The following is a 17579-nucleotide window of genomic DNA, read 5'->3' as shown; positions in this document are numbered from 1 at the left end:
TGCCCCCCCCCTGTCCTGCTCTGGCCTATGAGGTGCCCCAGGGAGGAGGGCAGGTCAGACTCTGGCCCTGGCTGCTGACAAGGCCCCAGCTGCCTCTCTAGCGATGCGGGCACCTGGCAGCCAGGCGGAGGGAGGATGGGCCGAGGGCACCTGGGTTCAAGCCCCCGCTCTGCCCCAGACTCCCTGTGTGCCTTGCACAGTCATGTAGCCTCTGGGTGCCTCAGTTTCCCTCGGAGCCGTGGGGGGAGGGGGAAGCGCTGCTGTAAGGATCTCAGGCTGCGAGTGCAGATACTGAGGTGCCACAGACAGGGAGCAGAGACCCGCCAGGCTCCTCTCCCAGCCCCCAGCAGTGTGGCTGTGCCCGGCCCAGCCCCCAGCCCCCTTCCCTCGGGCAGGGCACGTGGGGCTCCAGCGGCCCCGCTTGGATCCCCGGCCATAGCACGGGGCTGTTCTGCCTCTGAGCCTGGCCTTCCTCTCCCCAGGAGTGCGATAAGTCCAGCAACGACCGGCTGGAGGAGCACGAGATCGAGGAGTTCTGCACCCTGCTGATGAAGCGGCCCGAGCTGGAGGAGCTGTTCCAGCGCTACTCGGGGCAGGACTGCGTGCTGTCGGCCAAGGAGCTGGGGGCGTTCCTGCAGGACCAGGGCGAGGCGGCCGACCTGGCGCACGCCCACAGGATCATCCAGACCTATGAGCTCAGCGAGAAAGGTAGGTCCCCCCACGAGCCCCCGCCCAGCATGGGGGTGTGCACCACTGCCCCCTGCTGTCAGAGAACGGCCAGCTCAGAGCTTGGTGCAGGGCTCCCGCGGGCGCTGGTCCAGCCGCCTGGCCGTTGGGCCTAGTCCGACCCCGCAAAGGAGAGGCGGATACAGTCTCTGTGGCCCTTCAGTCCTTGGGCGGTTGGTTCTGGTGACCTGGCTGCACGTCCCAGTAGGAACTGGGCTGAGAGTTGACAGACTCAGCTCACAGAGGGCAGAGGCTTGGCAGGGCGGGTTTCCATGAGGATTCCCAGCTGTGCGACATGGGGAGTCCTGACGGCGCATGGTGGAGACGCTCCCGGGTCTCAGGGCGGGTCCAAACCCCATTGCTGCTCCTGGTTAACGAACGTCGGTTTTAAACCAGTGCTGCTTCCGTGCACCCCCGAGTGTCAGTGTCAGCAGGTTCTTCTGCCTCCTGGGGCAGCTGCTTAGCTCCTTTCTCCATCCCCGACAGACGAGACATGGTCTAGTGGTTACAGCAGCGGGCTGGGCATCAGGACACCTGGGTTCTTTCCTGTGTTCTGGGGGGAAGCTCTGGTGGTTACAACAGGGGAACGGGCAGTCGGACTTCTGGGTTCCATCCCTGGCTCTGCCACTGACTCGCTGCAAGACCTCGGACTAGTCAGAGCCTTGTTCTGTGCCTCAGTTTCCCCATCTGTCGGGGGGTGGTGAGCGTTAATCCCCTCAAAGGTGCTATACAACCTGGCTGGCCTGTACCATGGGTGTGATGGGCTGACCCGAGCTGGGGCAAGTGGGCGCAGAAATCAGGCCTGGATTGGAGGGGAACGGTGAGGGCCGGAGCAGCAGGGTCAGGAGCAGAGGCCGGGGTGATGGGCAGAAAGCCAGTGCGATGGCGGGGAGCTGGGCCTGCCCCAGAAGGCAGCTGGCATCCCCAGAGCCCGGCCTGGCAGCTCCACCCTGAGCTGGCTGGAAGTGGCCGGAGATGGGTGTGGGGCCGCAGGGGAGCCCCCTCCCAGGTGGAGCGGGTCACAGGCTGCAGCACCGGCGCCAGGATCACCCAGCAGCATCAGAACAGCCCTGGTCCCTGCTCCGCAGCCTCGGGTCTGTGTTCTCCTCTCTCTGGTGCTGAGTGGCCCAAAGCCGCCCTGCCCTGGCACAGGACACCCTGAACCTCAGGGCTGGGTCAGCTCCGCCTGGCCCCTCTGTCTGGAATGGCTGGTTCAGCTAGACAGGGCCCAGCTTTGTGTAGCCCCGTGCGAACACCCCTGAACTCCGCCAGGCCTCGTCCGGGGAGCCCGTCTGGCTCCAGTCCGGCTCGGGGGGCCTTGAGCCGTGCTGGGCGGAAGTTTAAGTGGGGTCCTGGGGGGGGGGGTTGCCTTCCCCTGCAGCGTGGGGGGCGGGTCACCGGCCAGGATTACCCTGGTGTGTCTCACTTCATCATTCCCCTGCCATTGCACCATCGCCTGGTGCGTCTCTGCCTGGGGCACACACTAGTTCATTGCCGTTGGTCTCGTTTCGGTGGGGGGGACGGGGGGGGCTTGTTGGCCCGTGCCCTCGTGGCTGGACTGTCCAGGCTGGGAGCCGTCCTTGCAGAGGGTACAGGGATGCTGCCAGGCAGGGCTGGGAGCCCTTGGGGTGACACTAGGGGTGAAAGTAACTTACAGGACTTACCGGGACTGCCGGAGTCCTGGGGGGCGTGGCCTCACACGGAAGAGGCGGGGCCTCTCAGGGTTTAAAGGCCCTGGGGCATTGGCTGTGGCTGGGAGTGTTTAAATCAACCCGGGGCTCCCAGCTGCAGAGGTGGCTGGGAGCCCCCGGGGCTCAGGGGCAAATTAAAGGGCCGGGGGCTTCAGCCGCCACGGAGCTCCGGGTCCTTTAAATGCCCCCTCAGCTCCGGCTGCTGCAGCCGCGGGCAGGATTTAAAGGGCTCTGGGCTGCCCACAGCCGGGGGAGCTCTGAGCCCTTTAAATCCGGCCCCAGCCCAGCCGCCCTAGCCGCGGGCGGGATTCAAAGGGCTCTGGGCTGCCCGCTGAGGCAGGCAGCCCAGAGCCCTTTCAATCCCCACCGCGGAAGCCGGTGCGGTCCGGCACGGCGTACTGGCTCTTGCTGGTACACTGGACCAGACCGGACCGGCTTACTTTCACCTCCTTCTCGGCCTTGTCTGCGCAGTCTCAGCCGTGCGCGTTGCAGCCAGTTGTACCCGATTCCTAGCTAACTGGCCTGAACTCTGCGGCCGTGTAAACAGGCTGCAGCAATAAACATCCCTGGACTCCGAGGAGGTTCGGCTCCGGATCCATAGTTTGCATCCCAGCCCCTGCAACGGCTCTCGTAGAACCGGAGAGCTGGAGAAAAGATCTTGGTTGTGGGACAAGCTCCAGCGTATCTGAGGCCTTGGGATTCCAGTCCCTCTGCACCAGCGCACGCTGCGCCTAGCCTGGCTTTGCCCTCGGCGCTGTCGCTTTGCCGTGGTGCGGCTGTCCCGCGAGGCGCTCAGGGACTGGAGGGGTTTTCTCTGGATTTCCCACGTTATGAGCACGGTTACACGAGACCCAGATCTGAACCTCCTCTGAGCCCAGCGGAGTTTAGCCCCAGGGTTTTGCTGCAGCCCATGGCACGGCTGGGGCCAGCCAGGCATTAGGGCTAGAACTGAGGGGGACTCCAGTGGCCCATCTGTGCTGTAGTTTACTGGGGGGAGGGGGAGGGAAATTAGCGGTAATTCCACTGTGGTCACAGCGGAGCCACATCCGCGGGTAGGGGAGATCTGCTGAGGTTTTGCATGTGGTTTGGCAGCGCTTCGTTAAGCTAATCGCAGCTGAAGCAATCCCAGAGGCCCCACTCCAGCATTCCCTGAGTGTGTCTCGCATCTTCCCTGTTCCTCTCAGAGCCGAGTGTGCTCCCACCTGGCACCGGGCGCCTCACTTCCTGGCCTGACCCCCGAATGCCCCAGGACTCCCCCCTCGCCAGCTGGGCTAACTCGGGCTGCGTCCGACCCTGCCCAGGGGGCTTGGGGAACAATTGTGGCTAGGACGGTTTATGAGCAATAAGGAAAAGGAAACCAAGGGGCCTGGGACCGGGGTGGTGAGGGGCCTGGGGGGCTGCCTCGGGGAGCTGGCTGGCTGGTCCCCTGTCGCTGGCACGGCAGCAGCGTTAGACAATCTCAGCCGAGATTTGTAAAAAACTCGCCAGTGGCTCCATTGCTGCTAACCCGAGATCCAGACGCCTGCCAGGGCTGGGGCAGAGGATGCTGGGGCTGAGCCTCTTTGGAGCGGATGCTGATCGGGGCACTAGAAACTCACAGACAGCTGGACAAAGCTCTCAGCCCGGGCTGCCCTGTGCGAATGCTGACAGATCAGCCTGGGCCTGAGCTCAACCCCAGCACTTTTCACTGCTTCCTACTCTACTCCCCATAGGGGGGACATGGCACCAGAGTGGGCGTGAGTGGGGAATGCGATACAGCTGGGGAAACCGAGGCACAGAGTGGGCGAGGGGACATGACCAAGGCCGCGCAGTGAGACTGCAGCAGAGCCAGAGAGAACCCAGGTCCTAGTGCCAAGCTCTACCCGGTACAGACCACACCCCCTCATGGAGCTGGGCACAGGGCCTGAGATTCCTGCCACTCCAGCCCCTACTTTAGCGCCCACAATTCCTGTCCCAGCCAGGGTCGAATCAGATCTCCCAGGCTCTAACCCCTAGGCTTGCTAACCCCTGCGGCTTCCAAATGGGGTGACAGCCTGAAATTCCCGACGCGGACATGTTGCCCGGTGCACAGACACTAGGCCCAAAATCTGGGGAGGAGCCTTTAAAGAGCCCCTGGAAATGTGGCCCCTGCAGCCAAACAGCACGACCGCATGATGCTGGACGGGTTCATGATGTACCTGCTGTCTGCGGCTGGTGACATCCTGAACCAGGAGCACACCAACGTCTACCAGGACATGAGCCAGCCCCTCTGCCATTACTTCATCTCCACCTCCCACAACACCTACCTGACCGACAATCAGATCGGCGGGGCCAGCAGCACGGAAGCCTACATCAGGTAAGGGGGCCGGGCAGAACATGGGGAACTGGCAGAATCGAGGGGTATCGAGACCCATCTGGAGGGGGGTGCCAGCATGGGGGTCATCTTTGCCATGGCCTAGAGCATAGACCTGGTCCTGCTGAAGCAGAGCAGCGCTGGTGGCCAGTAGCCATGCTGGGCGCTTCCCCAGAAGGGTGAAGCCTCTGACTGTCTGACGATATCCATCTGCAGGAATTCCTGCCTGACCCCAGCCAGGGAGCAGCCTGTGCCCTGAAGCATGAGGGCTAAGAGGTCTTGTCACTTTTATCCCAGCAAGTTATCCTATCCTATCAGAATTTATCCTATCAGAAGCCTGCATCCCAAGAAAGGGGGAAAAAATCATAGGCAGGAGTTGTAGACCAAGCTGGATGAGCAAGCGTCTCAGAGAGGTGATTAAGAAAAAGCAGAAAGCCTACAAGGAGTGGAAGATGGGAGGGATTAGCAAGGAAAGCTACCTTAGTGAGGACAGATCATGTAGGGATGAAGTGAGAAAGGCTAAAAGCCATGTAGGGTTGGACCTTGCAAAGGGAATTAAAACCAATAGTAAAAGGTTCTGTAGCCATATAAATAAGAAGAAAACAAAGAAAGAAGAAGTGGGGCCGCTGATCACTGAGGCTGGAATGGAGGTTAAGGATAATCTAGGCATGGCCCAATATCTAAACAAATACTTTGCCTCAGTCTTTAATGAGGCTAATGAGGAGCTTAGGGATAGTGGCAGGATGACAAACGGGAATGAGGATCTGGAGGTGGATATTACCACAGCCGAGGTAGAAGCCAAACTCGAACAGCGTAATGGGGCTAAATCGGGGGCCATAGGCGCCGACTCCGTGGGTGCTCCGGGGCTGGAGCACCCACAGGGAAAAATTGCTGGGTGCTCTGCACCCACTGGCAGCTCCCTGCCCTGCCCCAGCTCACCTCCGCTCCGCCTCTGCTGCCTCTCCCCCAGCTCCCAGGGCTTCCCACCATGAGACAGCTGGTTCGCAGTGGCAAGCGCTGGGAGGGAGGGTTGAGGAGGGGGACACAGGAATGCGGCACGCTCAGGAAGAGGCAGGGCCAGGGCGGGGACTTTGGGGAAGGGGTTGGAATGGGGGCAGGGCAGGGGCAGAGTCGGGGCGGGATCAGGGGTGGGGAGGAGTCAAGCACCCACCAGCGCCGGGAAAAGTTGGCGCCTATGCGGGGGGCCCAGATAATCTTCATCCAAGAACATTAAAGGAACTGGCACATGAAATTGCAAGCCCGTTAGCAAGAATTTGTAATGAATCAGTAAACTCAGGGGTTGTACCGCACGACTGGAGAACTGCTAACATAGTTCCTATTTTTAAGAAAGGAAAAAAAACGTGATCTAGGTAATTACAGGCCTGTTAGTTTGACATCTGTAGTATGCAAAGTCTTGGAAAAATTTTTGAAGGAGACAGTAGTTAAGGACATTGAGGTCAATGGTAATTGGGACAAAATACAACATGGTTTTACAAAAGGTAGATTGTGCCAAACCAACCTGATCTCCTTCTCTGAGAAGGTAACAGATTTTTTAGACAGAGGAAACGCAGTGGATCTAATTTACCTCGATTTCAGTAAGGCATTTGACACAGTTCCACATGGGGAATTATTAGTTAAATTGGAAAAGATGGGGATCAATATGAAAATTGAAAGGTGGATAAGGAAGTGGTTAAAGGGGAGACTACAGCAGGTCGTACTGACAGGTGAACTGTCAGGCTGGAAGGAGGTTACTAGTGGAGTTCCTCAGGGATTGGTTTTGGGTCCAATCTTATTTAATCTTTTTATTACTGACCTTGGCACAAAAAGTGGGAATGAGCTGATAAAGTCTGCGGATGACACAAAGCTGGGAGGTGTTGCTAACACAGAGAGGGACCAGGATATCACACAGGAAGCTCTGGATGACTTCTTGTGACGGGTTGAATCATAGTAACCCCCTTGGGGCTGCCAAGTGATGTGCCAAGATTACGTCTGCCCCTGCTTTCCTGCCCCGGCAGCTTGGGACTCCAGAGCCCTGCCTGGTTTGAGCCAGACCCGCTGGCCAGCTGCAAACCCAGACCCAGGTCTGAACCACGTCCCCTAACAGCTGTAGGCGTAACTGAAAGCAGCTCACAGACGTGTTCCTGCCTTTAACACTCAGACGCCCAACTCCCAATGGGGTCCAACCCCCAAATAAATCCATTTTACCCTGTTTTACCCTGTATAAAGCTCAGACAGGGTAAACTCATCAATTGCTCGCCCTCTATAACACTGCTAGAGAGATGCACAGCTGTGTGCTCCCCCAGGTATTAACACAGACTAAGAGTTAATTAATAAGTAAAAAGTGATTTTATTAAATACAGAAAGTAGGAGTTCAGTGGTTTCAAGTACCGGGAGGGGTGGGTGGGAGCCATTCTCTGGGAGAGCATCCTGACCCCAGGGCAGGGCCAGGCCAGGGCTGCCCGGGGAGGCGCAGGGTCCCAGCTGCGCCTAAGGACACGAGGTGGCCGTTCGCTGTGCCAGCCCCTGGCTGAACCTGCCATCCCCGTCAGGGCGTTCATGGAGGGCTGCCGCTGCGTGGAGCTGGACTGCTGGGAGGGCTCCAACGGGGAGCCCATCATCTACCACGGCCACACCCTGACCTCCAAGATCCTCTTCAGGGACGTCATCGAGATCATCCGGGACTACGCCTTCAAGGTGAGCCCCGCGGCGGGGGGGCTGGCGGAGGGGACTGGCGTTTGCACCAATGTGCTTCTTGCCGCTCCATCCCCAGCTGCCTGGTGACCACCAGCCGTGGAGCTGACCCTGCTCCCACCCACACGAGTGGGAGTTTTGCCCCTGACATCAGCAGGGCCGGAGCTCGGCCAGGGGGCTCCCCCACTCAGCCCATAGCCGGGGGCTGATGTCAGTCTGTGGCCCCTGCCTAGGCTGGGCTGCCTGGGAAGGGGGCTGTCCCTGACCCCCCCTCCGTCTCCCCAGCGCTCCTCGTACCCCGTGATCCTGTCCCTGGAGAACCACTGCGGGCTGGAGCAGCAGGCGACCATGGTGCGGCACATGAAGACCATCTTGGGGGACGTGCTGCTGACCCAGACGCTGGATGGGCTGGTCCCCAAGGAGCTCCCGTCACCAGAGGTAACAGCCCCTGGTGATTCCCGCGGGAGGGGGAGGGGTCCATGGACTCCTGCAGGGGGGATTCTCAGAGAGGGGACCCAGAGCCCCACCCTCCATGGTTTCATCACAGGGACATCCCTGGGCACTGCCTCCCTCCACCCCCTGCCCCTGGGCACCTTGGAGCACACGGCGGGGCAGCCAGCCCCTGGGCAGAGAGGGCATTGGGCAGGGTGCAGAGCTTTGACATGGGCTCTCCTCTCCTGCAGCAACTGAAAGGGAAGATCCTGGTGAAAGGGAAGAAGCTGCCGGACCTGGTGTGTGACCCTGAAAACACGAGCTTCCTCTCCGACAACAACGAGGAGGAGGAGGAGGAGGAGGAGGAGGAGGAGAGGGTGCTGCGGAGAGAGCGCAGGAGGGTAAGGGGGTAACGTGGACCAGCGTGGCTGCCCCCAAGTGTTGCGGATTGTGCTGCTGCAGCAGGCAGGCACCCGCCGTCCGTCTCCGGGGCACAGAGAGATCGTGTGTGGCACTGAAGCCAAAGCGTCTGCTGCAGCTTTGGTGCATGACCCCAGCTCAGCTGGAGGCTGGGGGGCGACAGCTCCATGGGACGGGCTGGCAGCACCCCTGAGATCTCAAAGCCACCGTGAAAAGGGTACAGAGGGGCTTGCAGCCAGTGCGCTGCCGTCTCCCTGGCCTGTCAGGGTTGAGATGGACACAGCGTTCGCTGCCTCTCGACGGGGATCGCCCTCACTCCCCCTGTGTGTAGCTGCCCCCTGCCCCATGGCCGGATTTCCAGAAAAATTCCCTTTCAGGAGACCCGCAGGAACCTGTCAGGTTGCTGTCTGCCTGGCCGGCTCTTGTCAATTGCGCCGTTTCCTGGGCAGAAAGTGAAATTGACAGGAGCTGTCCAGGGGCTGCGGCGTTCTCAGACCACAGCTACGCTCCAGAGCCCGGGCTGGCCTTGCCCCCGGTGCAGGCAGAGGGAGGGAGGGAGGAGTTCTGCCCGGGCAGTAACACCACCTCCATGGGTGACGCTAGCTGTGCAGCCTGGGCTGCGGCTCCACGGCGGGTTTTGCCGGCACAGTGGTGTCAGTTGTGGGGTGGTTTTCTCACGCTTTCAGCCGCGTGGGTGAGTATAGGGTAGGGTAGCCCAGACCTCGGCTTCCCCACCTTCCCCCAGCCTGGCTGCTGGGCGGGCAGAGAGCTGGGCACAGAGCCTCTGGCAGCTCGCCCGGATGCTCTTGGCAATTTCACTTTCTGCAGGGAGAATGTGAAATTGAGACGCGCCATGTGGCAGGCAGAGCAGAGCCGCATTTCTATTTTGCTGATGGGGAGGATTTTTTCGTGAGGGGGGGAGGGGGCGCAAAATGGACCTTTTTCCTGTGAAAAATTTCCGTTTTGTGGAAAGGGGATTTTCTGTTGGAAATTCACTGTGGTGGAAACTTCCCGACTGGCTCCCCTCAGGACGGACGAGCCGGCGCGGCTGTGAACTGCTCGGAGTGTCGGGGGCTGCCCGGCTGGCCTTTCCCAGATCCGTCCCTTCCAGCGAGTGCTGTGTGGGGTTGCTGAGAGCTGTGCACCCAGGGGTGGGTGACCTGGCTGCTGGCTGGGGAGGGTCTGTGAAGGTGGGGGCTGCGGTGCAGGCTGGCTGGGGAGAAGGGAGCCGGGGGCTGTGGACTCGGCTGGGCCAGGAGCTGGTGGAGGGAATCCCAGGGCCGGTGACCGGTGGCTGTGAGGGCAGCTGCAAAGTGTGGGGTGTTCCCATCCCACCGCCTCGGGCAGGGCCTGAGACCGCTGGTTTCTGCTGCCCCCACTCCTGAAACGACACTTTCTGTTCTCTTCCAGTCGTCCCATTCGCTGCAGGAGACCAGGCCGCTCCAGGTGAGCGCTCCCGGCAGGGCTCTGGGTGGGACGGTAGGACTGACCCCATCCCCTCTTGCACCGCACTGCCTGGCTGGACGGGGCTGCCCCCTGGGGTGGGGCTGGCGCGTCTCCGGGCCGGTGCTCTGTTGCTGTCCTGGACGGGTGGCTGGCCCCATGGCCAGGCCTGAGCTGGCCCCTCTCAGCACTGAGGGCTGCTGACTCCTAGCTGAGCCCCTCCTGCCACCCCTTCCCCCGGGAGACTCACCCCTAGCGGGACCCACTCCTCTGTGCGCTGCTGCCATGGGCCCCGTGGCCTGGCCCGAGGCCACTCTCGGTGCTCACGGGGGTTTCTCGCGGAGGGCTCTGGCCCTGGCCTGGGAGGTGCTCAGCACCCTGTGCTCACGTGGACGCCGGTGGGAGTTGGGTGCCAGCACCGGCAGCGGGATGTTGGGTGGGGGCGAGTTGAGGACACGGGAGGGGACGTCCCGGGGAGGGCGGCTGCAGCAGCGACCCCACCGCGGTGTGTGCTCCCCGACAGGCCAAGGACGCGGCGCAGCTGTCCCAGCAGCTCTCCGACCTGGTGCTGTACTGCCAGGCCGTGCCCTTCCAGAGCCTGGAGCAGGCGCTCAGGAGCCAGCAGCCCGGCCAGATGTGCTCCTTCAGCGAGAGGAAGGCCAGGAAGCTCCTCAAGGAGTCGGGTGAGGTGGGGGGAGGGGCAGACAGACTGGGTGTCTCCAGCCAGCCGGTGGGTGCGAGGCTCAGTACGGGTGGCAGGCTCGGGCCCCAGGGCTGGGGCGTTGCAGGAGGGCTGGGCTGGATCCTTGGTGTTCTGCCCGGGCCAGGCTGGGCTCCAGGGGGCAGGGCTGGCCTGGGTCAGGTTGGGATCCGGTGCGTTAGACGGGGGTGGGTTGCACTGAGCTCAGGGACTAGATTGGAGGGAGCTGGGTTAGACCGGCTCTGGCTGCGGTGAGCTGGGGTCAGGCCGGCCTGGGACCCAGCAGGCTTCCTGCTGTCTGAGCATGGAGCCGCCCGGCTGCAGTGGGGCTCGGCTCCCTGCTGGGCGTGGCGTGGGGAGCTCTCCTCCTCCCTGGATGAATTTCATCCCTCTATTCTGAGCTGTGCTGGGGAAGGGGGACACCCTGCAGAGACCTGGCCGGGGCACTGGGCTGGCCCAGCACTGCAGCTGGCAGCCGAGATGTTCCAAAAGGGCTGGAGGGCTCGGGCTCAGCATTGCCTGAAAACTGGCCCCCTGATTGTTAAGTGGCATCTGTGTCAGGTGCTGTACAGACACAGGGCCCAGCCGATCATTGCCCCAAGGAGCTCCCGCTCGCAGCTGCACAATCTCAGGTATCTCCTGTTGGGCTCCCAAGATCACTGGTCACTTGCCTGGCTCTGGTGGCCCGGGGAGGAGCTGACCCGCACTCTCAGCCCCGCTAACGGGCAGCTGCTCTCCCTGCTGCAGGGAACGGCCTGGTCCGGTACAACGCCCGGCACCTGAGCCGCATCTACCCCTTGGGGCTGAAGATGAACTCTTCAAACTACAACCCCCAGGAGATGTGGAACGCTGGCTGCCAGCTAGGTGAGAAGGGGGCCCGCCCCCCTCTGTGCCTCAGTTTCCCCAGCTGTAGCACGGGAATACTGATGCTGGGCTCCTTTGGGCTGTGCAGAGAGGGGAGGGGCCCGGAAAGGTCACAGTGATGGTTACTGGAGAGGGGGCTGCATGGGGCACCGGGCACAGCCCCCCACGGGCAGGAGTTGGGATGGGCGTGACGGGAAGGGCGCCACCTGCTGGTTCTCATGGATCCTTCCTGGCCAGTGTCCCTGAGGGCCTAGCCAGGGCATGGCCCGGTGGCCTCCCCAGGTGCCGACTCTGTCTGCAATCCAGGGCAAGGGCTCTGCTCCATGTCACCCTCCCGTCGCCTGTGGGCGCAGATCCAGCCCTCCAGCCCAGGGGGACCACGAGAGAGCTGCTGGGCCCCTCACGCAGGCCCCGCGGCGACAGGCTGTGCTCGGGCCAGGCGGGGAGACTGGCGGGGAGACTGTGCTCGGGCCAGGCAGGGAGACTGGCGCTCTCACGCTGGGCGGGTCACACAACCCTCCTGAGCAGGAGGCTGCCCCTCCCCCTCCCCTGGCACCGCCAGCCCCCACCCGTGTACGTGGCTCCCCGGACCCTGCCCTCCCCTGGCACCGCCAGCCCCCACCCGGGTACGTGGCTCCCCGGACCCGGCCTGTGTAACCCGCCTGCTCTCTGTGTTTCGTTTCCAAGTGGCTCTCAACTTCCAGACGCCCGGCTGGGAGATGGATCTGAACCACGGGCGGTTCCTGGTGAACGGGCGCTGCGGCTACGTGCTCAAGCCCAGCTTCCTGCGGAGCCGCCAGGCCTCCTTCGACCCCGAGAGCTGGCGAGGGCCCGGCCACAGAGCCACCCTGCTGCTGGTCAAGGTGCAGCGGGGTGGGCCCCGCGTGGGCGCGAGGGGCGGGGTGTGTGGGTGGCAGTGCCGGGTGGGTGTGCCGCAGGGGTGTGGAGGTGCTGCAGCCGCAGGGGTGTGGAGGTGCTGCAGCGGGTGGGGCCTGTGTGGGCGCGAGGGGCGGGGTGTGCGGAGGGCAGTGCTGGGTGGGTGTGCCGCAGGGCTGTGGAGGTGCTGCAGCGGGGTGGGGTGGCAGTGCCGGGTGGGTGTGCCGCAGGGCTGTGTAGGTGCTGCAGCGGGGTGGGGTGGCAGTGCCGGGTGGGTGTGCCGCAGGGCTGTGGAGGTGCTGCAGCGGGGTGGGGTGGCAGTGCCGGGTGGGTGTGCCGCAGGGCTGTGGAGGTGCTGCAGCGGGGTGGGGTGGCAGTGCCGGGTGGGTGTGCCGCAGGGCTGTGGAGGTGCTGCAGCGGGGTGGGGTGGCAGTGCCGGGTGGGTGTGCCGCAGGGCTGTGGAGGTGCTGCAGCGGGGTGGGGTGGCAGTGCCGGGTGGGTGTGCCGCAGGGGTGTGGAGGTGCTGCAGCGGGTGGGGCCTGTGTGGGCGCGAGGGGCGGGGTGTGCGGGGGGCAGTGCCGGGTGGGTGTGCCGCAGGGGTGTGGAGGTGCCCGTGCCACATGGCTGGCGTGTGCCGGGGGAGGGGCTGTGGGCCCAGCAGGCTCAGAGCTGCCAATGCCGGAGGCCCGGGCACTGCCCAGCCTGTTCCCATCCCCCCCACGCCTAGGCCAGCTTTGCTGCCGCCCCGTCCAGCTTCCCCAGGGAGGGGGATGGTGCATCAAGTGAAGGGACCATCCCCCCCCCATGCCAGTCCCCTCCCCCGCTCTAACCCGCCTCCCCCCGCAGGTGATCACGGCCCAGCAGCTCCCCAAGCTGAACGACAAGAAGAGCTCCATCGTGGACCCCTTCGTGCGCGTGGAGATCCACGGCGTGCGAGCCGACTGCACCAGCCAACAGACCGAGTACAAGCTCAACAACGGTGAGTGGCCGCAGCCCCCGGCCCTGGGCCCCTGGGGCTGGGGTCCGGCCAGGCTAGGCAGCGGAGCCCTGCGGGGACAGCCGGAGAGCTGCAGGCCGCGGGGCCGGTGGCTCAGCAGGGGGCGCTGTTCTCCGCTCGTCGGCACCCCAAGGAGCTCTGCGGAACGCCCTGGGCAGGAGGGGCCTCTCCGGGGTCAGCCCGGCTGGGGGAACCGCTCCCTGAAGCAGAATGGGGGAGCGCTGGAGCGTGCTAACGCCCCCGGGCACCCCTCCCCTTAGTGCTGGAGTCCACAGCGCCCCCTGCAGGGCAAGCCAGATAGCGCCCCTCACCGCCTGTCCTGCCCTGCTAGTCAGCTGCTGTGTCTCCCCCCAGAGGTGGCTGTTTCTTAGTGCTGGGGCCTTCCCCCACGGCCTGGGTCAAGGCAGGGGCAGTGTGGCCAGCCAGGATTTCAGGCTCCAGGCTGCAGCGCCCCTGCTGGTAAATCACTGATTGAGCAGGGGGGGGCGGGAGCAGAAATTATTTGGGGCCACAGCTACAGGGCAGGACTCAACGCCAGCCGCACCAGCCTGAGCCCAGCACACACGGGGTTAATGCAGAAGTGTCCCATTGCACAATTTGGTCTGTCATGTAAAGCCTGGGCCAGGGGGCCAGCACCCTCCCACCCGCCGAGGTAGGAACTGGCCCCACTGTCCCATTGAAGGGACCCCCACCGGAACAGGCAGGTTAATGAGCTGGAGATCATGCCCCTGAGAAACGAACAGCATTCCGGGTTAGCCTGTGGGACTCCCTGCCACAAGACAGGCAGGACTGCAGAGCGGCCTGGACGTTTATCTGAGAAGAGCAGCTAGCGAGGAGAGAAGGGCTGGAAATCCTCCTGCTTCGGGCGTAAATCACCCATGGGGCTGAGGGTGCTCCCCCCTTCACAGGGTTAGTCTGTAATTATCAATGGGGGGGGTCCTTGCAGCTCTCTCGGAAGCAGCTGGGGGGCAGGGAGACTGCAGGAGCCGGAGCCTGGCCTGGCAGCTCCCCTGGAAGGCGCCTGCAGAGACCGAACGTGAGGCCCCCAGAGTGCGAAGGGGGCCCCACTGGTGCTGGAGCCCAGGGAGAGCCTGTTAGCACAGGGGCATGCGACCTCGCCACTCGCGGGGGCCAGCGCAGCTGTGTGCCGGCGTGTGAACGCCACCTGCCTGCCCCGCCTGGGTTGGGGGCACACAGGGCCGCTGGCCCGTCTGTGACCCCGTCCGGTCTCCACCCCTGCAGGGTTCAATCCACGCTGGGACGAGACTCTGAGCTTCCAGCTGCGGGCGCCGGAGCTGGCCCTGGTGCGCTTCGTGGTGGAAGATTATGACACCACCTCCTGCAACGACTTTGTGGGGCAGTTCACCCTGCCCTTCACCAGCCTGAGGGAAGGTGGGTGCCTGGCAGGGGCCGGCCAGCCCAGCGGTGCCCGTTCTGCCAACCAAGGGGCAGCACTGGCCAGAGGCCCCTGCACGGGGGGTGTGGGAGCTGCAGCGCGGGGTTCGGGGGATGCGTAGAGAAATGGAGGGGACCCCACAGCTCAGCAGGGCTCTCCCTGTGCCCAGAGCCTGAGCGACTCCTGCTGCAGGCCTGGCACCATCAGGCTCTGTGTCCTGCAGCTCCATGGCCACACAATCCCCTCTCCAGAAGCTGCCAGGGAGACCAGAGCAGAGGGTGCTGGCTGGCTTCCTTTGGGGTTAGCCACCCTCCTCCAGGCCAGGGAGGGGGACCCGACCTGCCCTTCCCCTGCCCTGCTGGCTGGCTGGCACTCAACTCTTCTTTGCAGCGCTGGGAGCCTGCCCACACCCCTACCCTCCAGTGCCAGCCAGGGCACCAGCGTTCCTTCCTACTCTCCACGGGCAGTGTGGCTGGGCCCTGCTCCACCCCAGAGGTGGCTGCATTTCAGCAGCAGCTAACCGGATTCCTTAGCGGACTGCAAAGAGCGGTTGGGGGAAGATGCTGCACAAAGCTTTGGTGTGGGGCCAAAGGGCCAGGGGCTGTTTGCTTCCCTGCCTCACCTGGTCCCTCCCTGTTCCCAGGGTATCGTCACATCCACCTGCTCTCCAGGGACGGGGCATCCCTGGCACCGGCCACTCTCTTTGTGCACATTAAAGCCAAGAAGATGTGAGAGCCCGAGGATGAGGATCAGCACCTGGGAGGTGGCGAGCGGGGGAGATCAGCACCTGGGCAGGACTCTGGAGGAGCCGGCTCAACGTTAACCTCCTTGGCTGGGTGCCAGGAGGCCCAGCCAGACCTATGCCTGGGGGCTGGGCTGCAGGGGGAGGTGGGGCCTCTGCTCCGTTGTGCCCAGGGCCTGGCTGCACCAGCAGAGACTGGTTTGGTTCCCATCCCCCTAGAGTACCCTGGGGAGGGCTAAATCCCTCCAGGACTCCAGTCTCTGCCCCTACCTCCTCCCCGGGGCCACGGGCTGCACCCGTCACCCAGGGCGCTGCCGGAGCCAGGCCTGAGGAAGGGACTTGGACTGGCCGGGACCGTCTTAGCGCGGCCCCCATGGCAGGGGCAGTTGTAAAGCAGGCGGGTAGATGGGGGACATGTTTTTTCTAGCTAGTGCTGGCATTGATTGAGCTACACGGCCACTCCCGTCATCACCCAGGCACACGCACCTACCCACGCTGCTGGGGGAGGCAGGGGACGGACGGACAGCCAGACAGACTGTCCAGTTAACCCTTGAGCGGCCTCGCTCCGTGCCAGGAGCTGAGCCTGGTGCCGGCTGCGGGGGCTGCAGGGCCTGAGGCGTGAGCACGGCCGCCTGCGTGGTTTGTAAGATGGGTCCTAGGGCTAAGGGCCTGTTCCAAGCTGTAGAATATATTGTAAAGCGATTAATAAAAAGTTTATTTTACCAGACTCCTCCTGTGGCACCTGCTGTCTCTGCCGCCCTGGCCCTGGCCCCCGCCAGCAAAGGGTCAGTCAGGCTGCTGAGCCCGTGCTCGGCAAAGCCCCTCTTCCACCTGTGGCCATACCTGAGCAATAGCTACCAGGGGCTGGGAGCTGGAGCCCTCAGCCACTGCCCGACCCAGGGGCTGGGGGGAGCTCACAGAGGTTTAGAAGATGGTGGAGCCTGCTCTGTTTAATGGCTAAAACTCATTATACAAACCAAAGTCACAGCAGCAATTGTGTAGAAGCGACAGGCTATCGTCCACTTGCCAGGAGCTGGAAGCACGGGAGGAACCGAGCAACCGTTTTGCAGTAGCCAGGGCCTGAGCAGAGCCCCTGACCCATCTCCTCATGGGGCTCATTACCCCTCTGTCCAATGGGTAACAGCGGTCTGTGGGGACGGGGGGCTCGGGGGAGATGATGTGTGGAAATCGGCAGGCTGCACGACCGGGACGGGCAGTCAAGGGCTGGGACAGATACGGAAAGTGGGGTTCTGCCTGAACTACATTTTTCATGAAAAGTACCTGCCTCTGGGAAACCCAGTTCAACCCCCCAGTTCTATTGTTAGGTCACTGCAGCGCCTCCAGGATGGGGTAGTTCAGCTGCCTCTTGCCTCCAGTCTCCTCTATGGGCTTCCTTCACCAGCTGCACTACACCTCCCAGAATGCACCACAGCTCCAGGACAGTGGAGCACCATGGGGGATGTAGTCGGACCGGGGAGCCTGGCTAATGGAGACTGGGAACTATTGAGGCACCAAACTACCAGTCCCTGGTGGTGCTGCAGCTGCAGTTCTGAATCTAAAGAGTTCAGATTTTTATTTTTTGCTGAAAAGTCAAATTTTTCTGTGGAAAAAATCCTCCATCCTCCCACCAGCTCTAGGGCCGCGTAACATCGAGGGCTGCCCTGGCCAGGGGGTGGGGGTTTACACTCACCCTTGTCCCCAGGACCCCTCCCCTGTTTGCTGTCAGTAATTGTCCTGGGCTGTAGCTAGGATCTAGACCTCCCTCTGATGCTTGGGAAGTGCTGACACTTGGGTGACAATAGCACCTCGAGCCCTGCGCGCTGCACAGCACAGACAGATGGACAATCTGTGCCCTGGAGCTGCAGCTGCTGTAGGGGAATGACGAGGTGCAGCAGGTGGATTACCAGGGCAGGGGAGGTACCCAGACCAGAGCATGCTCAGTGCAGACGAGAGTGTGCATCAGCTAGTGTCAGTGCCTGCAGAAAGCAACGGTTCCCTACCTTCTCGTAACTGTTGTCTGAGATGTGTTGCTCACGTCCATTCCCATTAGGTGTGCACCATGTGCAGTCGCTGGAAGGTTTTTCCCCTAGCAGCACCCATTGGGTCGGCTATGGGGCCCCCCGGAGTCACACCTTCATGGTGCTGCATATAGGGCCCTGCCGACCTGCCGCCTCTCCAGTTCCTTCTTGCCGGATTACTCTGAGGGAGGGGAAGGTGGGTGGGTTTGGAAGAACAGTTATGAGGTGAGTAGCCGTTTCTTCTTCTTCGA

The 17579-nt window shown here is 62.8% G+C and overlaps 1 protein-coding gene across 2 annotated transcripts in view; it reads left to right on the top strand.

Annotated features, from left to right (window-relative positions):
• PLCD3 (phospholipase C delta 3) overlaps positions 1 to 16037 on the top strand; it is a 52265-nt gene extending 36228 nt beyond the window's left edge. For both annotated transcript variants that reach the window (XM_044999581.1, XM_044999582.1), the window contains exons 5-16: positions 483 to 708; positions 4551 to 4752; positions 7299 to 7443; positions 7726 to 7878; positions 8124 to 8273; positions 9703 to 9738; positions 10259 to 10418; positions 11183 to 11299; positions 11987 to 12162; positions 13022 to 13154; positions 14415 to 14564; positions 15212 to 16037. In XM_044999581.1, coding sequence (XP_044855516.1) covers positions 483 to 708; positions 4551 to 4752; positions 7299 to 7443; positions 7726 to 7878; positions 8124 to 8273; positions 9703 to 9738; positions 10259 to 10418; positions 11183 to 11299; positions 11987 to 12162; positions 13022 to 13154; positions 14415 to 14564; positions 15212 to 15300 — 1737 coding nt within the window. In that variant the 3' untranslated portion in view covers positions 15301 to 16037. The remainder of the gene's footprint in view (positions 1 to 482; positions 709 to 4550; positions 4753 to 7298; positions 7444 to 7725; positions 7879 to 8123; positions 8274 to 9702; positions 9739 to 10258; positions 10419 to 11182; positions 11300 to 11986; positions 12163 to 13021; positions 13155 to 14414; positions 14565 to 15211) is intronic.
• The last annotated feature ends 1542 nt before the right edge of the window (positions 16038 to 17579 follow it).

Source organism: Mauremys mutica, chromosome 25 (assembly GCF_020497125.1).
Source record: "Mauremys mutica isolate MM-2020 ecotype Southern chromosome 25, ASM2049712v1, whole genome shotgun sequence".
Taxonomy (NCBI): Eukaryota; Metazoa; Chordata; order Testudines; family Geoemydidae; genus Mauremys; species Mauremys mutica.
The sequence above is the reverse complement of the archived record's forward strand: the minus strand, read 5'-3'. Positions and strand labels throughout refer to the sequence as shown.